This window comes from Rhinolophus sinicus, chromosome 1 (genome assembly GCF_057876585.1).
Source record: "Rhinolophus sinicus isolate RSI-liver-muscle chromosome 1, RSI-T2T, whole genome shotgun sequence".
In the NCBI taxonomy this organism is placed as follows: domain Eukaryota; kingdom Metazoa; phylum Chordata; class Mammalia; order Chiroptera; family Rhinolophidae; genus Rhinolophus; species Rhinolophus sinicus.
In genome coordinates this window covers 136,644,991-136,671,069 of record NC_142501.1, presented here as the reverse complement: position 1 = coordinate 136,671,069, position 26,079 = coordinate 136,644,991, and the positions used below count along the sequence as shown (strand labels likewise).

Here is a 26,079-nt window from a genome sequence, read left to right as displayed (position 1 = left end):
TTGGGTTATTTTTCATAGACTGCAGTTCTGTACTGATTATAAAGCTAATTATTCAAAGACCATGTTTGGTTTTGTGTGGTTTTGTTGTTGTTTTTTTGTGTTTTTTTTAATGTCTTAAAGTGGAGAGTCTAGGGTCAACATATATAAATTCCATACAGGTTTATCAACTGCCAAAAAGGTGTGAAATGTCAGCATTCAATAAATAGGTCATTGAATAATGTTAATATATGTGACAGATCAAAGATGGCTGCAATTCTTTGACACCCCTCCCATTGAAAAGTAAGGTCTATGTCCACTCTCCTTGAATCTGAGGGGACTCTAACTATTGTGACCTGCAGAATATGGCACAAGTGCCATATTTGTGCCAGTTTGTAACATGGGCATTAATAGACTTGCTGCTTTCACTTCCTATCTCTTAGAATGCTTGCTCTGGGGAAAGCTAGCTTCCCTGTAAGAAATCTGATTTATGAGGCTGCAATGCTATAAGAAAGCACAAGGTAGCCACATAAAGAAAGAAGTCCTCGAATAGCCACTATGATGGAACCCCTCTCAGTCTAGGCATTAGGCCTGTGAGTAAAAACACTCCTGTGACTCCATCTTTGCCTGTTATTGGACTGCAACTGCAAAAGAGACTCCAAGTGAGAACCACTCAGATGAGCCAACAGAACAATGAAAACTAAACCAATAAATTGTTGTTTTAAACCACCAAATCTGGGGAAAGCTTATCTTAATAAACTTTAGATAACTGGGATAGCATCCAACATTTATTTAGCGCTTAACTGTGTGCCAGGTACTTTTCAAAACATATTCAAATAAATCAACTCATTTAAACATCAAAACCACTCTTGAGATAAGTGTCTTTATGTGAGTGATGAGGAAACTGAACAGCAGTGGCATTAAATTAAATGTCTAAAGTCACCCGCTATTAAGTGATACATGAATCTGGAGCCCATGGGCTATCACTATGCTGACCTACTTCAAGGTAACAAGTGAGGCACCTTATTGTCATCTTACATATCTCAGTTTGTGGTCTCCCATTTACAATATTGTGTGCATTTGCCTGCTTAATAATTCATGCCAATATTCATTAAACTCATCAAAAATATTTTCAGCTTCATCATATCAGGTGGCAAGATGTATATAAACTGTGAAAACACTATCAAGATAAAATTTGAAAATAAAACCAATACTGATAATATAAAAATATATCAGTATCATAAACATATGACTCAATTACTAATATAATATTAGACATCTTCTTCCCTCAACAGAGAAAAAGAAATACTAACTCTTCAATAAGAGTCACTTGTATATAATCTTCCATCCATACAATGTTACCAGCATATACCATGTAACTTGAGAGTAACATTAAAATATTGAAAGTAAAATAAAATACTAGATCACATGTAATCTGTTCTTGAAGTGTATAAAGCCAGGAGAAGTTAGGAATTCCCAAAGAGGAAGCCATGTTAAGACAAATGGTACAACAAATAACTTTTTAATATTAAAAGTATTAATTTTGCTTTTATAAATCTTATATCCTATTATTTCTGCCCTTACTCTATTTTCATTTCCACAGCTTCTCCTCTATCTTTAACTTATTCTTACATAATATAAAGATCAATTTGTGTTATAACGAAGTAATTTCTTGCCAATTAGTCATGAGGTAGGAGAAACGACTGATTTACTGTTGTATTTACAGCCACGAAAACAACAACATGTAATACAGGTGGCTAGATCAGCAACAACAATTTGAGTGTGTCCACAGTAGTATCATAATAAACATCTACGTATCTGTGTGAATAATTCAGAAAGAAGAACAACAACAAGCATAAACATTCATATTATATTTATTGAGAAACACTTCTTGTTTTGTCCTTTCCACTATCTAAGCTTATTTGCTGTGGCCCATGCTTAACTTTTAATTGCACAAGATTTGAAAATTGATCTAAAAAGAGTGGAGTGATATCCCTGCTTTGTAAAGTATATAATTTCGTTCTGCTCCTGGCCAACTTTAAAAACCTTGTGGAACTCTTCTCAAAATACTCCTTACCACTATTTTTAATTTTTCTCACCCTTTTACCTCCTTGATACCACCTTTTTCTTCCTATTCTCACTGTGGAAAGGAGTTTGGTATATGCTAGCAAGACATAGCAGCGCACTAATATGTTATTACTAAAATGAGGTTTTCATAGAACAACAATCAAATGTCAATGTTCTGCTTTTGAAACCAGTGGAACCAATGCTATCCTACAACTTCTTATCAGAACATCTATTTTTAAAAAAAATTATATTATCTGAATAAGGTATGGTATATAATTTAAACCACGATTATTTTCAAAGAATCGCAAATTTATTTGAGCATTTCACTGGCAAAAATGCTCAGGTATAAAGAGAAGAAGAATTTTCAACAATGATATGAGTGTGAAGCTGATCCTTTCAATTTTCTATATATATTGTCCTACTAACTGACAGGTGAGGAAAAGACAGTCAAGAACAATAAAGTTATATTTATTATTCAATGAAAATATACAATTTTGCAACAACTTTGAAATACATACATCTGAATCCGCCTCCAATTGCTATCAAGTAAATGTCAGAATTATGATTATGGACCCATAGTAGCACATTTAGTTGAGAGCATTAAAAATGGTTGTTTTAGTCGTAGTATACAGCTTTAAATTGAAATTGTATGAAGTAGTCTGTTTTGCCTTCTTTTAAGTAATTAAGTATTATATTATCAAAATGTATAAATTAAGTGAAAACTATTAGAATACTGTCCTCTTTGGCAATCAACTAAATTCAAATTATCTAATTAACTAAACCTGAAAATTGCCACGCACTGTGATAGGATCCTAAGTTTGTCATCAGACAATGGGCACATTGGTTTTGATCTTACTAAACTTACAAGACAAAATTGTGAACTTATGATCATAGCCTATTCACCCTTTATCCAAATATAGTCACTTTACAAATAAAAAATATATGTTACCAATTAATTATACTAAGAAGTATCAGAGATGGCCCCAGTGAAAGGGGATATTAGTGTTGTGATTTATAGGAGGTTGTGGGGACAGAGCCAGGAGTGCAGTTTCCAGGCTCTCGGCCTCACGTGGAAAGGTGCTGGCTCAGGTAGTAAATGGCCATCAACTGTGACTGGATGGCCATCAGCTGTGGCTAGTTGGCCGTCAGCTATAACCAGTGAGCCATTGGCCACTAATATAACTGCTGTGGCTATGCTAGCAGAAAATGGGGGCTAGCAAGAAGATGGTGGCTGAGCCTGCAAGCGGTGCAGTGAGGGTTGCGAACAGTGTGGCTCCTGCTTCCTGTTTCTCCAACCCAGCCACCAGCGAGAATATAGTGGTATGACTCCCCTACCTATGGCTCCATGGGTGTTCCTTTTTGGCCTCACCATATCCTGTATTCTTGTGTGGGGAGTGGGAGCTGAGACCCCACTGACGCACTGCGTGACAAATGGCGCAGCGAGCAGGGTCCCCCACACAACAGAGGTCGTCAACAAACAAGAACAGGATAAAGGCAATTGAGGTAAAAGATTAACTTGAAAAGACACGAAAATATGATCATGCAGATTATGTTTTAGAAAATTCCATGTAGTCCTGGGTGGCCAGATCATAGAATAGGTGCAAGGAGAGGATGAAGACGACATTAGAGTTGGATTGTGTTGGGCCCTGAGTGCCATGGTAAGGAATTCATATTTATCCCAAAATTGATAGATAACCAACAGAAACTTTAAGGCACGTGTGAAATGAACAGAACTATTATGACATCAGCAGGAAGAATAAGTGGGGTTGGAAAGATGAGAGCAAGGAGCCGGAAATTAGGCCACCACTTGAGCAGAAACGCAAGGAGTAATTGTGTAATGGAAAACAGATTACGTATCACTCAACCTTTCTGATGGATGCCAGAATTTTAGATCTGTTCTTTAAGAGATGCATTTGAATAATTCAGTTAGCACAATCTCTACAGGGCATTTTCAATTCTATGTATGGTTTATTCTTAGAGTGGCCGGAAGGTTTTAGTCTATTCACAACACAATCTTTTCCAAAATAAAAAGCAATAACCTTTTCCCTCACTGTTGCTTTTCTTGATAAAAGAAACATTAGACGTAGTCCTACAATGAGTAAAGAATATATTGTTCTCATTTATGGAGTATTATATATTACATGTTTTATTGGTTAGAAAATTATGCACTTAAACATACACAATAATGGAATGATGCCTTTACCCTTTTCATTTTAAAAGAAAGGGATTTTTGTTCTCATCTCTCCATGGCACTGGCAGGAACACCATAAACTATGGAGGGAAATAGTTTGGGCACCATACTACATTATGTTTACACTAAGAAGAGCGTAGGCAAAATGCAAGAAACTGGAGTAAAGGAAGAAATGGAAATATTATCAGAATGTTGGAGTAACTTGTCAACTGAGATTTATCCCTCTGTTAAAAGCACCCATGTATCAATCTGTTTAGTTTTCAACTAATAAATGAACATGAGGCAACTTGACAATATGATTCTACAAGCAGACATATGGGTCTTACTTAATAAATGATGCCGCTGATTAGCATTTATCTTAATGCTAATGATACAGATTCATGAATCTGTTTGCCTAGAATACCAAGTTGATGAATGTTACCCTGAAGAATTTTCAAATGGAAACATAATCCAAAACAATGTTAAATGGATGACATTATTTTACATTCTCCAGAATGAAATGAGGGATAGTTTTAAGAATTCACATGATGGATGCCTATTTGACATAAAGAAAACATACTAGACTATAATAGCAAGAATTTCATGTAATTTTTCTTGTGAGAGAGATTAATTTTCAGAATGCACAGAGGGTGATAATACAGATTAGGTAACACTGTAAGCAAGTACACAATTACTGAACCACCTCAGTGTGTATTTTCATAACCAAGCAGACAGCATTGAGCTTCTGCTTCCAATTAATCGGGAAAAAAATTAACCTTTTACTATTATACTCCAAAAATAAGCTATGGAGAAATTATTTATAAATTATGACAAATGGAAATGGTAAAATTTAAACAATTGATGGAATCCAGTTTGAAAAGTTATAATACTTTTACGTGTTCCGTTAACTTATTTTTCCTACCTCTCTATTTAAGCTTGTGTTTGGGAGCAGTTGGGTTGTTTGATTTTGACTTCCATCTTCTTCTCCAATTAGCTGTGCTTCTCTATTATCAACACTGAATACAGCAGACAGACACTTTCTAACTAGTATTCAGTACAGTTGGAAACAGGATCTGGTGATCAATGAGAACTTCAATTTTTTTTTAATTTTTAAAAAATTTATTTTTCAATTACCATTGATATACTATATTATATTAGTTTCAGGTGCACAAGACAAAACAGTAGTTAGACATTTATATACTTCACAAAGTGATAACCTTAATAAGTCCATTACCCATCTGACACTGTACATAGTTAATACAATATTTTGGGTTGTGTGTTTTCTTATTGTTGAGTTTTAAGAGTTTATTGTATGTTTTGGATACCAGTCCTTTATCAGATATCTAACTATTATGTTAATTTGTACACCTGAAAATCAAAGATTTTTTTTAAAACATAGCACAAATCCCTACACAATAAAGGGTCCATATATTTAAATATTAATTTTTAATAGAAATGTTCTCACAAGAATAGGGAATTGCCTTAGTCAGTCTGGGTTGCTACAACAGAGTACCATAGACTGGGTGCTTAAACAGCAGTCAAGTATTTCTCACAGTTCTGGGGGCTGGAAGTCCAAAATCCGAGTGCCAGCACAGTTGGGTTCTTCCAGCTTACAAATTGTTGACTTATCATATCTTCATGTAGTAGAGAACAGAGGGAGGAAGCAATCTCCCCTAACTCTTATAAGGGCACTAACCCCATTCATGAGTGCTCCACCCTCCTGACCTCATGTAATCCTAAAGGCCCCATCCTTACCTCCCAAAGGCCCCATCTCCTAATTCCATTTCATGGTGGGGTGGGATTTCAACATATGCATGTTGAGGAAACACATTCAGTCCATAACAAGAATTATATTTAACTGAACAAATACAATTAAATATGGAGGAGACTTAATTAATGTCATTAAACCAAACAAAAAATAATATACTATGTATTTTATTCGTATGTATTCATATAGGAATGTGTGGTGTATATGTGCATGTTATGGAAAATCTGTGGTCAACTATTTTTCTCTCAGGTACATTCTCTTTTCTAAAAGGCATAAATCAAAAGCCTGAATCTCTCTTCAGTTGTTTCAGAACAAGGAGGGTTACGTTCAGAATGTTTCATGATATATTATAAAATTTTAAAAGACTTTCATTAAAGTCTTTTAATGACAGAGTGTTCAAAGTGCTTCCTTTCATCAAAATAATTATAGGTAACATTCTGAGCTAGATATTAAAAGGCAAAAGCTCACATATTTTTATAAGTTAGCCTCATTCAGTTTCTCAGAAATTTACTTTAGTCTTACAAGTTAGGATTAAGTTACAGGTTGCTATACTTTATTAATTTTGACTCATCAGAACATATATGCCCCTTTAGTTAATCAAAACCACATAGTTAAAGGTTTTTATTGTGATGCATCAGATGTCATGGGCTCTATAACTTTTCTTCATCTATGTCACCCACAAAGATATTTTCCAACCATAAAAACTTGACAAAACTGTAATCTAGATGATGATATTGGTCATGAAGGGAATTCGAAGTAAGTGAAAACTAGGAATACTCATGATAGGGCCAGGGCTACAAAAGTGACATATAATGTCAGAAAAAAATACTGTTAGCAATTTAAATAAATAATTTTTATAAAGAGAAAAAAAATTTAAACAAAAAATATTCCAAAGATATTTGTTTATTGTTTTAAATTTAAATAGAAAAAAATACATTAGATAGATACAATGTTTGTAGTTGAATGATTCCAGAGTTTAGCTCCAACAAATCTTAAAATATAATTATCTAAGAACAAATTTTATATAAATTTAAAACCTTAAATTTAAATACTCATTCTCCAGTGGGAAATTGAAACCTGAATTATTCCACAATGCTATGCTCAAGTATATATTTTAAGAAGCGAAAGATGTTTATTACCATGAGTAATAAGTTTAGCTTTGAGAACCAAGAAGTTTGCTTAAAGAGACAGCATTGAAAAAAATATTTCATTACAAATAATTTTAAAATACTAAGCAAACATTTAATAATTTTCATTTTTTCAAAAACAAATTTGCGAAAAAATTATAATGACTATGTGTTCTTCACGCTAATATACCATGATAGTACTCTTACATAGAATAAAATCATCACTTTCAGGAGGTCAATGTGATTACTAAGCTCAAGAAATATGTACTTTGTAAAAAAACAAAAAAACAAAAAGAAAACCGGTATTCCCATAAAAATCAAAACACCTGTATCCCTTACCAAATTTTGAAATGTTTTAAATGTTACACTTTATTATTTGTTATTCTGGTTGAGCAAGAATAATGAAGCTCAAAAGATAACAAATTTAGTTTTTATGATATGATAAATATATATTATTATTTTTCTTCTTCCATAATAAAGAATATTTTCAACTGCACAATTAAACAAACAATTTAAAATTATTCAGAGGGCAAGCAGATAAGCTTTTATTTCTTGGTTTGTGTAACACTCCAACTGAAAAACCAAACAGAATACTTTATTTTTATTTCTTCTTCACTTCTCAACATTTTTAGTGTAAAATTGTTAAGGAATTTTTATCATGAAGATAAACCAGTGGAAAAATGTAACCTCCTATTTACTATGGCCATTCAATGTCTTACAGCATAGAGCACGACTGCATGAAAACTGAGTTTTGATTCATTTTACAGTGAAATTTCCTTAAAATCTTAAAAACTGACCTCATTAACCAACAATAATTTGTATGTATCTTGAAAAATGAAGTCTGATTTATTGTATATTTAAGCTAGGAAACAGTGTACATCATCAAAATGACAACAAACATGTTCCACGATATTAGCAAACATCTGCAAAGATAAAATGCACACTACTATTCACAAATACAAAACACTGAAAAAGAATAAATCAGTCAAAAGTTAACTAAAATAATATTTATTTTCTAGTACAGTTTCTTTTCCTTCCTTCAAAGGGAAGTGTTCTCCATCAACTGTGTTATCACTGATTTAATCCAGGTATAATACCTGATTCCAATGACACTTGTTATACAGAAGGGAAAAAACACATAGCTCTGTTTGTCAATGAATATCAGTAATAGATACTCTAATCAACAAGTAATCTGTTGAACTAAATGAAATGCAAATGATAGATGGTGGTTCAATTTAAAATGGTTAAATAAAAGCATTTATAATTTACTCCTTTCCTATGAAATCCTTCCAACAGCAACAGAAATAATGAAAAACTTGGAAAAACAAAATGAAAACCACATCTGTAATCACAACTAATTGATAACTAACTATGATAAATAGCTTCCAAATACAGAAACATTTGTGTTAATAGGAGAAAGAAAATTGACTGGCATATGTCTTGGATAGGATATAGATTTCACTGAGTATCATGGTCCTGAGACGTCCTCCAAAGACTGCCACAAGGAGGAACATAGACAGGCAAAAGAAAAAATAAATTGTCTTCATAGAATTCCAGTTATATATTCCCAAATGGTAGAATATGGGGGTAAAGAAACAATTGCTGATAGATTATACTTGACAGTTATGAAGCAGCCTGCTGGATAACATAGACTACTAGCATTATAGTGGGAAAGCAAGAGAAAGAGACGATAATTACTAGAGTACTAACAACACAGAAAGTAAAACTGAGACAGTTTTACACTGTGAGCCACATAGGCCACCTGAAAGCCAAAAATAGAGAAAAAATATGGTCCCTGGGCAGAAGACAAAACAGATTTGGGGAGATGGGCTTAAAACCTGACATTTAAATAGCTGCTATGGGCTGATCTGATTCATTCAATGAATAGCTAGCTTCATTCAGTGATTAATAAAAAGAAATCAGCGTGGAACATAGACAAAGGGGGCAAAAACACAATGATAAAACAGAGTTTTTACCAATGAAAAAGTTTCTTTAGGAAACAGAGGAAAAGTTGACATAGATTGTTCTCTATGTTTCAAACAAATTATAGGTATGATCTCATTAACCGAGATACTCAAAAAAAGATGTCATTTTCAATAGTGATTATAAAAACAGAAGAAATGAAAAAATGAAATGGCAAAGACCAAGAAATAATGGAGAAGAATAAAACCATTATGAAACTGAAAATTGCATTATAGGTTACAAAATAGCATGCAATTGAAAACTCACTTGGGTTATGGTTGGCAAAAGTTGACAACAAATTAAAATATACAGAAGTGATTATGGAGAATATTATAAATAAGTTATAGATGCAAGAGATTTAACATAATCAGCATTCTGTAAGAAAAAAATTATTTAGACACATAATAGGAAAAAACTTTCTTGAAATTAAAGATTGAAATCTGGGATAAACAGTCCCCAAAATGTCTTGCTTTGATTAAACACTATCTACATTTCGACAATCTCTTCAGTTTAGTTTTTTTTTTTTTTTTTAATTGAGATAAAGTTAATTTTTATTATTTATCAACAACATTTATATATGGGATATTTGGCTCCTAAATTTATAAAATTCTGTTTTTTAATCGATCAATAAGTCTACTCTTCTATACAAACATATCTATTTATACAAAAGTATCTGCCATGATATTTATAAAATATTAACAAATTGTTAGCGGTGGAATTTTTTAGATTGTTTTTAAATTTCTGCAATATCTATCTTTATTTTTAACAGTCATGTATCATTTTTACAAATGACCATGAAATCATTCAGATTAAAAAAAAATGGGGGTAGATTCCCCAAAACTCTGAAAATATTTATTTGTGAAGATATACATGCCCCTATGTTCATTGCAGTATTATTCGTGTTCGCCAAGACATGGAAAAAACTGAAGTTTCATTCGATAGATGATTGGATAAAGAATATGTCATACATACATACAATGGAATATTACTTGCTCATAAGAAAAGTATTATGCCATTTGCGGCAACATGGATGGATTTTAAGATTATCATGCTAAGCAGAATAAGTCAGACAGAAAAAGTCGAGAATCATGTAATTTCACTCATATGTGGGTGTAAAACTGAAAGCAACAAATGAACAAGACAAATAAAAACTCATAGACACAAACAATAGTTTAGTGGTTACCAGTGGGTAAAGGGAGGGGTGTGGTGGAAGAGGATAAAGGGGGTCAAATATATGGTAACGGAAGGAGAACTGACTCTGGGTGGTGAACACATGATGCAATATATAGATGATGTATTATAGAATTGTGCAGTTGAAACTTATATAATTTTACTAACCAATGTCACCTCAATAAATTGAATAAAAATGTTTTAAAATGGAAAGCAGAGATTAATTGAGAGGGAAAACAAGAATAAGACATCTCAATTCTTGTACTATCTTAAGATTCAGGGCCCTCCCTTCCATAACTCATACAGCAATTAGGTGATTTCTCTAAAACAAAAGCATGGCATGTTCATCTTCATCTCATTAACCTGCAAGATTGTCAATAAATCACTACTAATCCAAAATGAAATCCAATCTCTTTAGTAATTTATACAAAATTATCTCTAATCCAGCCCCAGCAAGTCCTTCCAACATCAACAACTCTCACTTCCCATATTCATTCTTCCCTCCCACTACCCTGAGCTATTTGTAGTCAGAGTTCCCTTTGATGTTCCAAATCTACATCTCTTTTCATGCTTCGGGTGGTGCTAAAAATGTGTTTTGTTGTTTATTTGTGGAGTAAATAGAGGGGCTAGAACTCCAAATTATTGTACAAAATTCAGTTCACTATCATCTCTACGTAGCCCTCCCTGCCATCACTCTTTCTTCTTCCCCATCAACAAAGTTATAAAATTAAGTGCATCAGTGCAAAACGAAGCAAAATCAGAGCCTGAGGCAAAAGGAAATATTAATCAATACTGATTCCATCTTTATTTAAAATATGAGTATTTGACTCATCATGGATTTTGCATGAATTTTGATATTTTAAAAGTATTCTTTCAAAATATTATTTATTTGATTACTGAGGTTTTAGGTGTCCCCATATATTTTTTTAGTGTCCGAGATAGGTGTTCACTTGTATCATCTAGTCTTCACTCTATACTATTGACACACTTAGTACACTCCATAATTATTTGTCTACACATCTATCATCAAGACCAGACAATGACCATCTATAGGAAAGTAACTGGTTTTACCTGTGTGCATCTAAAAATCAGCACAGTACCAAACATGAAGCAGGAGCCGATTTAGTAAAGATGAATTAAAACCCAGAAAAAAAAATCACCAAAATTCTTCAGTCTTTAAAGAATAAAATCTTCCACAGGGAAGAAAATACCTAACCTAAATGGAGAGACATTATTTATTTCAAGGTAAGGAAATCTTAGTTTGAGGCAAGTCATGAGCTAAAAGTAATTAAGCAGTCAAACTAAAATTGGGTATTCCCCCCATAAACATCTATTTGTGGCACAAAGTATTCAGTGTATCTACAAGGTATGATCAAAAAATATCATGAACGTTTAAATTTAAAAATATATATTACAGTAAAAGACACATATATTGCCATTAACCACCCCCAAAAAAGGCTCCCTCACTTCGAACACACTCATCCCATCATTGTTCTTGCCACTTTCTGAAGCAGCTCTGGAAGTCTTCTTTCGTGTCTTTCCTTCCATACTCCATTGTGACAACACTCTGTGTCACACATTGCTTCTGGTATGGCAATTTCTGTCAAATAAAAACATTACCCTGTGTCCTCACCCACCTTATTCACCAGATCTAGTACTGTGCAACTTCTGGCTCTTCCCAAAAGTCAAAATGACCATGAAAGGAAGAATTTTTAATCGATTGAGGACATTGAGGCAACCACAACAGCTCAACTAAAGACACTCATGAAAGAGGACTTCCAGAACTGCTTCAGAAAGTGGCAAGAACCATGGGATAAGCGTGTTTGAAGTGGCGGGGAGTATTTTAAGGGGATTAATGGCAATGTGTCTTTTAATATAATAAATGTTTTTCTTTACTTAAACACTCACCATATTTGTTGATCACACCTTATATTCCAAGAATACACTTGCAATTAGTCTAAATGAGAACCAGGGAACATTAAAATTGAAGGAAATCTTAGATATTATTTAATATAATATCTTTCTCTTATAAATAAGGAATCAAGCCTGAGAGGTTAAGTGACTTGTCTAAAACCGCAATAGAGTCAGAACTTGAAATCAGATCATCCATTTCCCTGCCATCACCTGGCACTTTTCCACTAGAGGTTTTCCACAAATCTAGAAAAGGGGAACAATGGAAAACAGGGAAGTGGAAGGTGCGATTTTTTTTTTCTAGGCCAGACACAATTACCAGTTCATGGGAAAAATAAACCACAAAATTTTTATGCATTGCTTGAAACATGGTCACTGCTAAGATGAGGTGATTGAAAAAATGACCTTTCAAAGTTTATTCCAGCCCTGTGCTTTTATCTTAATCTCTAACTTCTGTATGATTCATTTCCATCTATAAAAGAAGGTGACTCTACTCTCTGTTTACTCTAATTCAAGATTTTTAAGGTCCTATTTAAAATATACACCATTCAAATAATCTGTATATGCACAAATACAAGTCATTTTTAACTGTGGATTAATCATGTAAATATGTCATTATATCTAGTCATGCCTGGAGGAAATTAGAAGTATTATGTAGCAGTTAGTGGCCAATGTGGAGTTGAAAGATAGACTATGATACCGGTACTGAATAAAACAATTCTGAATTTCACATTTAAAAGATAGAGACATACAAAGGTACTATTCTCAGCTAGAATTATTCTTCTTCACAAATTGCCAGGCCTCTGAGCTTTCCTAATGACACGTGTGAGATTTTTCTAGTGGTGAAAAGTGACTGGTCCTTTACAAAAGGGTCCTGTTTAATATAGCTCCGAGTTATTGGGAAGATAGAAATGATGGCCGTAATAAAAAAGTTTGCCTTGAATTAATTTGATGGAACTAAAGGAAAATAAACTATGCATCATTATTAACATTGTATACAAATGAAATAATTCCTTTTTGAATTAATGATAAGACTTTCTGGTCAATTTACTCTTCAAATTAATAATTAAGAATCCTTGGTTAATTTTGCCCTTTCTCTTTATTTGTCCACCTGATTTATTTAAAATCTTCTTCATATACAAAGGTAAGAAAAATAACTATGAATTCATTTGGATCCTGGTCTACAAATTGAAAATCATTTATTTTTATCCCTTTAATACCTGTAAAATATAGGAAAATTTTTTATTTTTTTTTTAAAAGGAATCCAATGAAATATTTCTTAAGAATAGACCAATAGATAAGCAAGGACTATGTTCCTCACCAAAGAAATAAGATCATTTTGTCAGACTAATAAACAATCATAGCTTCTAACCACAATTTCAAGCATTGTCCTCAAGGCTAGAAATATGCTTACATTCATGAAATAATGTTTGATAAGCTTTTTGTACAAGTACTCTTTATTAAATATATACATTTATACCAATTTCACTGGGCCTCTTAACTCCCATCAATTTATAAAAAAAGGGGTTTGGATTGGATAATTTCTAAAGCATCTTTCAACCTTAAAACTGTTGATTATTCTAGGAAATACTTAGAGAGATAATCAACAAGAATTTTCTCTTATATGATGACAATTAATATTTGGCATTTACACATTTTACAGGTCTCATATGTGACCATTGCAAGGCAAAGCAATAACTAAAAAACTAATATCAATTAATTAATATCATTCATTTTCTAAAAAACAAGAGAGCCTATTTGTAAGGTAGCCATTTCTATCAAAATTGTTCTCCAAAACATCCAGAACACATTAATCACACAACCTAGCTCAGAAAGAGAGAATTATAGAAGAAAAATCTGGAAGCAACACAACAAAAACCTCGACCTGGATTTAGCAGTGTAAGACAGCTGCAAGAAATTCAATTAAGTTGTTAAGCCTACCTAATGAAAAAGAAACGTCAGTACATGAAAATCCTGATAAATTGCATAACAGAGTCAGTGGCATCCTACCCCTTGGCTATGATTTTTTTTTTTTTCTTTACTCCATTCCTTTGCTGCTCTTCTAATTTTAAAATACTCACTTTAGTTATCAAACTGTACCAAAACTCCCCCCAAAATAAACACAAAACTGCCCAGAAATACAGAACTATGAACACAAAAACTTCCCAAAAGGTTAGCGTTTCACCAGCTAATATAGATCTATGTATGTTGGGAAAGCAGCTGAAAGAGCTTCTATTGAGTTCCCAATTCTGATGATTCTGTGATTCTGATCAAAATCTGTTCCGTGATTCTGATCAAATTTGAGACAGGTGATCCATCAGGTCTTACAGTGCGCAGATTCCTAATTTCAGGTACACAGTGATTTTCACTTACAGAAAAATCTGTACCACATTTTCATTATATTTTGAAGTCAATTGCTGCAGTTGTACTAATGTGTACTTATCTCAAAAGTGGCTATGTGAACAATGCACCTGTTGTCCTCTACCAATAGAGGAGACAGAAATATTTCGAATATGTATTCAGACTCTAAATAATTTTCCTCCATTAAAGAATGCAATGGCTTCTGCTAGTTTATGGTTCATTAGCATGCACTGACTTTTACCATTTAAGTAATACTCTAGATAAAGGTGAAGGAGCTTTCCTAGAGAGACAATGTCTAACATAGTGCCTGGGACAAGGTAGGCTCTGAATAAATATACGTTGAAAGAATACATAACTGAATGAACTGCTATCAAAAAGAATTCATACAATGCGTTAAACTTTGGCTCAAAGCACAATTTTTCAAGTCAACTGTTAAGTCCTGTTTGGACAACATACGACAGGGAACATATTTCCCCTGGTCTCTGTCTTTGTTTTTGATGCAGCAGAGGTTTCACTCTATTCGTCAGTATTTGTTTTGTTCCATTTTCCTTTTAAAAATGTTTCATTTAGCAGGAAAAGTTCTTTTCTTGCAGATACTAGGGAAGAGGATCTCCAAAGGTCACTGCATATGATATCCGATAAACAATTCTGATTAAGGGCAGTGCCACTGGGAAATTTAGGGTGGTTGGTTGATATTCATAGTGTATATTCAAAATGGCATAGTCTGTTTTCAAATTCCAATCCATAAATATGCACCAAATATTTCTAATAGCCCTAGTTCTCTTGTCCCAACTTTCCAAGATGGTCTGTATTCCATCTAATTTTAATACTGAATTGATTCTATTTAAATCATTTTTCTGAAATGAAAATTGGCTCATGTTCTCTTCACTGAGGAATTAATTAACTCTCCCAATAACTGGCTTGAATTTTTTAAATGGAAAAATTACACAGAATTTTTATTTTAGTAAAGAGCAACTGTTTATCTTTAAAAACATTTAAAAAGACCTTCTGCATTAAGTTCATCATGTTTTAGGAAACTACAAGAGCAAAAAAAAAAGAAAAAATTACATAAGACTTTCTGATTTCTCCATAGTGTCCTTAGATAAATAAACAACCCAATAGACCATGTTAAATGCCCCAAATGTGACTGGAAAGAGAATGCGGGCATATTTGTCTATTTTACTTGTGCCAGATCCAGAAGGTGGTGCTGCAGAGGGAGGAGTGGTGGCTGACAACTTCCCGGAAGCCCCTATGGTGTTAACTGTGGTCTTAATTCGCTCCAGTCTCGAGCCAAACACATAGTGGGTAGAAGCAGATCCAACTGAAGCTTGTCGGGGTGCATACCCAGTTCTACTAGGAGTAGAAGAAGAAGCAGATGGAAGTGCTCTTGCAGCAGATATAGTTTCAGCGGCGTTTGCATGGCTGAAGGGGTTTGGACTAGAAGCTACGTAAGACTGCGGTGAGGCTTCAGAAGATCCTTGAACAGCCATGGAAGATCTGCTTGAATGATTTCCTACCTCGGTTCTGATGCCAACATCAGATTCAGAGTGCACCAAGGCATTTGTTCTTTTCCTCATGTTCAGATTGGCATTTGTGCTCTGAAAAGGTATATTATATTAAAAATTATATTGGTATGTCATTTTATGTAGATTTATATAAAATTTAAATGGATCAAATAATTAAGATTAACTATTTCCATAAAATAAACCTTTATTAAGATGCTATAGCCACTCAACTTGATAGAAAAGCTTATCAAAAGAAACATGTATATATTTGAAACTCAAAATCAAAAATCTATTTCAAAATATGATCCCTTCTTATAAATAATTACAATTTAAACCTATAGAAAGAAGATTAGGCTGTTAGGACTATAAACTATAGTTATACTTGATTTTATTTTAGGAGTTCATGATGATACTTACACAACTTATTCATTCAGTTTTATTGTAAATAATAATCTGTGATATGTTGTATACAGTTCAGTGAGTTTTGTATATGTTTGCTTTATAAGAAGTAAAGACTTGACCTATTCTCATGCATAAAATAAAAATAATAATAACCATCCATATGTGCATGATATTCCTTAAAAAAAATTCCAAAAGCTTTCATTTCTAAATCCCTGGAATTGATCTTCATAATCTTATATAGGCAATCATATACATTACTAATCTAGAAATCCTTATACATTTTAGGTTTTTACCACAATTAATAATGAAAATACAAAGAAAAATTGGTTTTAATAAAATGGTGCATTAGACATATAAACAACATCACCATATCATTGCATAAATATTTGAGTTCAAAGTAGTTATTAATAAAAATGTTTAAATCAAAATGGAATTCCGTATTTTCCATCAAATTATATTATGTATAGAACAAGACTACATTTGAGGGCAGATGCATGGAAATATTAAAATTAATTCTCTGTGCATCTGGACTGGCATGATAAATAACTCTGTAGCCAATTTTAAATTGTCCATACTAATAAAGGACAGCAATTGCTCAAGTGATTCTATAAACAATCATGTCTGTCCTCAGAATACAGTATGACTTTTTGCAACAATTTTTTCTCTTTAATTATATTTATTCTAAGTTATAGTAAGGGTAGGTAGTTACTACTTTCGATACCTTCTCCCCTACCATTTTATGAAATAAATGATGGATGAGGAGATAGAGAAGTAGAGGAGAGAGGAAGGGGAAAGAACAGCTCACAGCTGTTTGATTAGAAGAAGGCAGCCTACAAGAAACTTCACAGATAATATTATATACAATTAATGGAGCGCTCACTTTACAAAGAAATATTTATTCTACAAGTATAATCTTTTTTCAATACCACACTCATCAAGCAGGTTGAAAGCGTTCAATCCAAATCTTATATACTTGTGAATTATGACTTCAAGTTTTCTGAGTACAGAAAAAAAAATAATCCTCACAAAATGAGAACCAAAACAGAATCTGAGAGGTTTAGAAAGTATTCTTTATGTCAGCCTGGAGTATTCTTCTAAGTAGGTGGCAGTTGAACTCATGAGAAATTGTAGTCTACATATGGCACCTAAATTGGGTAGAGACAACTGAAACTAAATTTACATCAATCTAAAAGTTAAATTACCATTGTTTACCTTGCACTTTTCCTCTACAAAGCACATTATAAACGTCATTTAATAAATCCTCAGATTTTGAGTTCTTTTTTACAGAAAGGAATAACTGGTAATTGATTAGCATTAATTCTAAAATGTTATACACATGTAAAGAATATAAAGTATAAGGTATATCCACAATATCTAAAGAGCTTACACTATCATTGGTAAGATAATATGTACACCAACACACATAATACAATAAAAAATATAACAAAAAAGTAAAACATAATAAAGGGTCAAACTATGGCAAAGTGCTAAATATACTAAGAAGAGAAAGGAAGAGAGTAATAAAGGACCAACTGGACAAGCAGGATAGAAATATATATTTTCAAATATAATCCGATATTTTGCATAGTGCCTTCTTCTACCAAAAGTTAGGTTGCCCGTAATCTTTAGAAACCCATCTTTTTCCTAAAAATAAATCATTAGAATTGGAGACTTCTACTTCTGGCTAAAATGGAGTAACAAGAACTGAATTTACTCTTCTGCATGAAATGACAAAAGAAAGAAAAAAATAGGACAAAATATGTGAAAAAACTGGTTTATGAAGACATATACATTAGAGAACATAGAAGTATAATCACCGAAAGGAAAAGAAACAAACTTGAATTTCCATGCTGTGGTGCAGGAAAGGAGAATCTGGGAAAAATCTGATAGACTCCCTGAATTGAGGAGATGGACCTGAGAATCTGGGGAAATCAAGGTGGCTAGAGTTCACAGGAGAAAGTAACATAGAAGCAAGTATATGCTGAAAAAAGGGAAACTTCCAAATATGTGTAGAGTCCTCATTGAGTATTTTGCTAAGCACAGATAAATTTATGAGTGTGAGGAATTATCCAAGGCTACAAAATGAACCCCCTGAAAAAATGAGAAGTAGTACTTGACATACACAAAGCCAGGAATAGTGCACATTCCCAGCAGCCAGACTGGAAAACATCAGCATGCATGTAGCCCTCAGTAGAGTACTCAGAAGGCCTTCCCTAAGTAATATGGACTAATTAGTCCCAAACATTGATCTAATCTTGCCTAATGAATTTTTAAAGTAAGACCTGAAAGTGTGAAACTAACTCTAATAACTTAACTGTATCCCAGAAGAAATCACAAGAACATTTTTAGGGCTCAATTGTCTTTCCCTCTAGGTCAGTATCTTTCTGGAACTTCCTGAAACTCCAGTTGTGATTCATGTTCTATATGCTTGATTGGATACAAAAAGGCCACCAATTTGTCCTGCCTCTCCATATTTATGACCCTTGTAATGTAAGCTTCCCACTTCTCCCCCATCAAGAGATGGACTTTATTTCCCTATAGGCTTCCTTATGACTTTCTTTGGCCAACAGTATGTGGTGGAAGTGATGGTATGTCATTTTCGAGCTTTAGCCTTAAGATTCCTTGGTTGCTTCTACTCCCTCTCAAAACACTAGCACCAACACCGCAGGAACAAATTTGAGCTATCCTATTGGAGAGATCCTTTGGATCAGAACCAGTCATCCCAGTGAAACTATCCTAGAATCCAACAGCTAGCTGCTGTTAGACACATGTTTGTCTCAGCTAAGAGATGAGAAATTGCCCATTCAAGCCTAATCAAGATCAACAGAACTTTCCAATTGACTCATCGACTTAAGGACAAAAATAAACGTTTATTGTAGGCCACTGAGGTTGTAGTTGTTTGTTAGGCCGCATCCTTGTGGCACTGGATAACACATATATACCAATTAAATTAAGGGTCCTAATAGGAGATGTTGCCAAACCTCTTGGGAGCAGTTCCTCAGACATTCTGGGATAATGAGAAGGCCGGCCTGGTCAGAATTCATCGAAGACCATTAGGGGGCCCTGTTGCCTAACTCCATACATAAATTCAAGGACAAAGCTATTTTGTCTTTTATAATCCCATTCCTAAAGTAAAACAATATTCTAAAAGTGGGAGAGATTTTAGTGATCAACTTATTTCAGTTCCTTATTTTACAACAGAGTAAAACAGAGCAGAAAGGTCATAATTGGCTGCAAGTCATACAGTGAGTTACTTACTGAATGTTCTGCCTTGCACGGCCTCTCAATGCACAAATGTGGAGAAGGCATTAAAGAACTTAATAAATTACTCTCATTCATTTGAGTCAGTCACGTATTTGTAATTGTCAAGTATATTGTTAAAAAATTATTCAAGACTTGAAAATCAGAAATGATTACAGTGTGTCCTTTCAAAGTCAGAATGGAGCATTGTTTAACAAGTCCACCCAAGGATTATTTAGTGTCTAGAAGAATTTACTTGAGTTTGATTTTGCTATTTAATACTGGATTTGAGCCCAAACACTGTGAAGTTGCCTGTTAACTTATAGATTCCTACCCAGTAGAAAAGACCACCAAAAGTTACAGTTTTGTTGCCCTAAAGGATATCAATCACTTTTGTATCTAACTTAACCACCTTATTCTAGTATTCCTTTCTTAAAGTTACTTATAGGTATTCCTCAAACAGATTTTGAGCAAGTTTAACCATTTAAGTGCTTCTCTCCTTAATTAATGAGTTGAATAAAACATTGAGATACATCCACTCCATATTTGTAAAACTCCTGTTTTTGACGATTTGAAAATTATATTCTGAAACATCTACTAAACATAATTATCCAAATTATAAATGTCAAAGAAATGTAAGCATAGACTTAAGAAACATGCCTGGAAAAACAAAGTGAGTCCAGGCCAAAGAGATAGGATCCGTCTATGGTGATTGGAAACAAGAATCAATGAAGCTGGAGACTTAATGAAAATAGAGCAGCACAAAGTGTGTCTCTAGAATTACCATCTGAAAACAATACCAAATCTTCTTTATTCCAAGCTTTAAATTATTAGTGAACTTCTACAGTATAAAGACTATGATATTAATCACTGTAGGCTAATGAACACAGGAAGCACTTACTTCATTTTTTAATACATTTTAATGAAATGGATATAGTTCAGAATCAAGATTCTTATTCAAATTAAGGAACTTAAAGAGAGAAGGTAAAAAGCTTTCTAACTGACCCCCAGATTAACACTTCTTTATTCACGGGGTAGATTTCTAGAATATTGCAGATAGTGCCTAAAGCAGAGAAATTATCTTGATTCAATCTCAAGTGTGACTACGAATGCCTAAGAAGTCTCTCAATACACTATAGATCGGAATTTACAAAAAGGAAAGCAGAATAAGATTTACCTGAGGCTTAAATCTTTGCTCTCTGCCAAGCAGCCAAATGAAACTCAAGTTATTTTGTACCGATATCACAAGGTCTACTATGTAAAAAGTCATTGTCATATTCCACGATGACAAACCACAAAAGGATTGAGAAATCTGCTGACCTACCTGGCACAGGACTCACTGGGAATAATATTCACACAACCTTCAAGTTTTGGAACAACTAACGTGTCAGTCAGAGTGATGTTATGTTCCCTACAGTGTGTAGAGACTGAGTGGCTCCATCAGTATTCAGCAGACACACAGTGGTTACAAACAAGAAAAGCATCTAAGCGTCATTTGAATTTTAAAAAATGATTTAGTTTGAAATCATTTTGTCATTAGTCACAATAGCCCGAAGCTAGGAAACTGGTGGGATAGAGATGTGAGGTGGCAGATTCAAACATTGCCAACAAATTAAAGCAGCAACAGGCAAACAGGAGTAAATCCAAGCAATTCGTCAATCCTGACTGGGATCTGACACAATTTCTAAAGAAGTACCATCAACTGCAAAAAGAATTCATCTCAACTTATTACTCTAGCAACCACGAGATAAAGTGACTAAGACGAGGCTTGCAGAATGAAAGCTACATTCATATGGCTTGCTTGAGAAGCTAATAAAGTTTGATAAAATGTAATTTAACCCTTCTAAATTAAAAAACAAACAAGGCCAATAATGAACAGGTTTATCTTCTAGAATATCAATGAGTCACACACACAAAAATTCAATAATGTAAAGACATTTATTCAAGGCCATTTCAACAGGGCTTCAGGGGTTAGCCACACATCTGATTTAACAAGGAAATAAACAAGTATGGTGGAACCGTTGAAACTAAACCCCAAGGTAATGATTTACTAGGGACTATCAGTCGTGTTTTTAGAAAATAGATATGAAAAATATCTCCTCCAAATAAACATGCTAAATATTTCATAAATAGTTAGCAGGGGACTCTATCATACAATGAACAACAAAATGTAGTAATGAAAATGCTGAGCTCCTTATTTATTGTATTTCATTTCCTCCCAATGTTAGCATTTAATTCAATGCTTATATTTCCATAACCTACAGAAATATTACTTCAATATCAGGCACTGGGATAAGAAATGTATGTCTTCAATTTGGAATTACTAGAGAACAAGATCTTAAAGAATTCATTCATTTTGTATGTACATATGTAGAAGTTGAAACCTTAAAATATTAGGATTTCTTGAAGATATGGGATTTTGTGGTTAATTTTACTTCATAGTGATTCCTAGTGCTTCTTTTTATTTGTCAGTACTTTGTATATTAAATATGTGTCTCTAGTAAAGGAAATCTCTTTGCCAGAGACTTCACTAGCCAAGGCGGAAGTTCTAAGCTTGATGGAGCGGACTTGTCCAGAATGCCACCTGGAATTGCTCTGGAGCTGTGTTCACCGTTGCCACCAACATAACACTGGAGAGGGTGGAGGGCAAAGGACACTCCACTCACTCTCTCCAAATGCAAACACTAAGCTGGATGAATCTTTTCTTGCTCAATAATGAAAAGCAACATTATAGTCATTCTAAGTGTTTATAAGAATGAATACTGGGAACCAGTTAAACACTCAGTCCCGGGCCCTATTTGCAGGAAATTTTATTCATTAGCTATGTTATTGCCAGTGATCAGTGATCAGAAATTGTGAAATATTGGCTTAATGGTTAGGACTGTGGGCCCCCAAATCAGACAGACCTGAACTCAAATACTGAATTTGCCATTTACTAGCTGTGCGATATTTGACAAGTTATTTAACCTCTGGAAACCTTAAAGACCTTGTTCTAACAGGAGTAATAATGGTATCATCCTCATAAAAAGTAAGGCAATGCACATAAAAAATTAACACAATGTCCAGGACATAGTAGGTATCAAATGACCATTATACAGAAATAATCCAGCAGGGCTGATAATAAGATTCTGCTCCTGAAAGGAAAAAGTATATGACTCACAAATCAACGCAGAAAACAAAATTTTGGAAGACATTTTCTATATATCTATAAAAATATGGTCACCATTTCCAATAATCAGAAAGGTAGAGGACCACTGAAGCAAATGACAGTCTGTGGTGAAGTCAGCTATGAAAAGCATGTTGCTGGTTAAAAAGGAAAATAAATATGATGACATACAAAATGCAACAGCAAAGTTAAAACATATATTGGACACAGTAAAGGTGAGAATTAACACTAGAGTAAATCCTATAACTTATGTGTAAGACAAATATAAAAATCTCTCATAGGAAAAAACAGCAATAACAACAACAGCAATAACAATGGTTAACTTGTACTGAGTGGTTCTTCTGCAACCAGCACTCAGCTAACATCATTTAACTAACTAGCTGCCACAACTATATGTCATGTGCCATGTATGAGGTAAAACTACAGCCACAAGTATTTCAATGTCCAAGAAAAAAAACATGTGGGTTATGTAAGAAGGGACTCTCATGTATCATTGTATCAGACCACTGGCTTCTCTCTGAGATTTTTTTCCAACTATCAGTGAAGTCTAGAAACTGGTAATCAGGGAAACAATGAAGACTGGAAGAACTATTGCACTCCAACATACAGGAAGATATTCACACCTCATTATGCTGTGAAAAGACATACCCAGAACATTGGCTCACAATTAGAACTTTGGCAACCCAGTTTGGCTGGCACACTCTTTAAATATAATGGGATATTAAAGAGAATTGTATCTGTGAATATATTGGTCTGGCACTATAGCATCAATCTTTTTTTTTTTTTAATCTATTTCAATTACTGTGGTCAAAATGACTTTCTTCCACATATAAATTGGAAGCAGGAAATGGGGCAATGAAGGGCATCAAACTGGGATAGAAGAAAGCAACAAATGTCAAAAAGGTTAAAAAATTGAAATACTAAGAGGTTTTAATCACTGCTATGGACTACATTTTGTCCATTCAAAAGTCATATGGTAAAGTCCTAACTACCCCCATGTGACTATGTTGAAGACAAGGCCTTTAAGGAAGTGACTTAGGATAAATAAGCTCATAAGGATGGAGCCCTGATTAGACAGAACTGGTGTGTTCATGAAAGAGGAAGAGACATCAGAGAGCACTTTTTCTGGGTCACATATGGACAGGAAGGCAACCATCTTCAAGCCAGGAAAAGAGCCCTTACCAGAATCCAAAACCTGCTGGAATCTTGAATCTTGGACTTCCTAGCCTCTAAAACGATAGAGGCTTACAACTTCGCCTTTTTTAATAAAGCCAATCTATGTTATTTTGTTACGGAAGCCTTAGCTGACTAAGACAATCATCTAACTTCAATAAAATTAAAATCAAGAGGGGCGGCCAGTTAGCTCAGTTGGTTAGAGCACGGTGCTCTTAACAACAAGATTGCCAGTTCAATCCGCACATGGGCCTCTGTGAGCTGCACCCTCCACAACTAGATTGAAACAACTACTTGACTTGGAGCTGATGGGTCCAAAAAACACACTGAAAAGAAATAAAAGTTTAAAAATTAAAATTAAGACACACAGATTTTAAGATTTTTTAAAAATAGTGTATGTTAATTAACCTTTTATAGGGAAAATAAACAAACTCGAAACAAACTTGTAGCTTTCTCTTTTCAGATGTTCTCTTTGTTTCTAATCTGCTCTGTCCTTCCTTCTCTACTGAGTGAATATACTTTTCTGGTAACCCCAAGCCACATGTAGTCAAGATAAAAGACAAGTAGAGAAACTGAGATGCTTTTGACAAGAATTAAGTATTGATTTATTTGTAATATTTTTACTTGTGCTTCATTAATGAAAATATTTTTATATCCACCAGGGGCATCTATAGCCTCTGCCTAAACTGTCCAAGTTGTCTGGATATAAGGTTCCTCCAGGATACCTCATTTAGCTTCTCTTCACCCAAACCAGAGGAATTCAGTCAAATGGGGCTTTTATTTAACCTTCTCGTTTGGACTTAGCTCCAGAACTTCTTTAACTATCCAATATTTTTCCCTAAATATTTTGCCTCCCTTTAGGTTATGGCCTTTATGTGTGACTCTGTGTGTGTGTGTGTGTTTATGTATGTACATGTATTATGGAATTCAGAGCATGCATTTATTTAAATATTGGGATGATATAATTTATCTTTTTTTTTCACATTTTATATTAAGAATATTTCTTTATTCCTTAAAAGTACAGTTAATATATGTAGATATCTGATAAAACATTATAAAAGGAATCTTACCAGGTTTTTCAACTCCTAACTTGGGTGGGCCAAATAAATTCATTTTTTAAAGCATCCACATCATCATGTGGAAATGATTTGTTTCAGTTTCAAAATAGTCAGAGAATTACATTTAAATTTAGAAAATATTTGTACAATGCTTCTTTTTCTTAATATAGACTTGATATGATTTGATCGTAATGTAATTGTGCTATGATAAATAGCCATCCAGAAAGATTCGGCTCCATGCCAACTTTATAGAAAGCTGGCATCGCAAGTAGTCTGAGTCACAATTTCACCTGCATCAGCAAAGCAACAGGGGCACTGTCTAAAAAGCAATAATTTATCAAAACCACATCCTCAGTATACTTCTCCGGGGGGGGGGGGGGGGGGCAGATTCCATAGATCAAGCATTATCAGCCACAAACGTTTTAAAATCAGAGCTATCCAGCATAAAGAAGTATTTGGTGAAAAACTCAAGTCTTACTGTTTCACCTTTTATTGGAAGTGAGTAATAGAAGGTCCACAATTAAACTCATAAGCAATAAAGGACGTATTAAAGGTATTAATTCACCCAACTAAATCATTCATTCAACAAATACGTATTGAGTGTTTCACTTCTCAAGTTATTTTGCTGGGCATAAGGAGTACAGGGGTGAAAAAAATAGTCCTTGAAATTTTTCACAAGAAATATACATATGCAATAAATGCTATTGAGGAAAATTAAAGGAATTAAGGAGTACTTTACCTAGCTTGATTGCTGGGAAAGCTCCTTTGTAAAAGTTACACATAAACTGAAACATTAGGGATGAGTAAGTAAGTCTTATGAGTAAAAGATAGACAGTGGAGGACAGATAGAAAGTGTCTCGTAGTAGAGGGAGCAATTTTCAAAGATTTCTCTCGGTGGTATAAAGACAAGGAAGCCCAATAAGTTTTCTTGTCAATTAAAATGTTCAAAAATACTCCTCTTCTCACCTTACTCTTATTTCCTTCTGACATAGAAGATTACAGCAATGCTTTACATTCAGGAAC

General features: G+C 33.8%; 1 protein-coding gene across 1 annotated transcript in view; it reads right to left on the bottom strand.

Annotated features, from left to right (window-relative positions):
• Positions 1-13,590: 13,590 nt before the first annotated feature.
• Positions 13,591-26,079, bottom strand: part of GABRA4 (gamma-aminobutyric acid type A receptor subunit alpha4) — a 74,090-nt gene continuing 61,601 nt past the window's right edge. Inside the window, exon 9 of the mRNA XM_019741054.3 lies at positions 13,591-16,110. Coding sequence (XP_019596613.3) covers positions 15,577-16,110 — 534 coding nt within the window. The 3' untranslated portion in view covers positions 13,591-15,576. The remainder of the gene's footprint in view (positions 16,111-26,079) is intronic.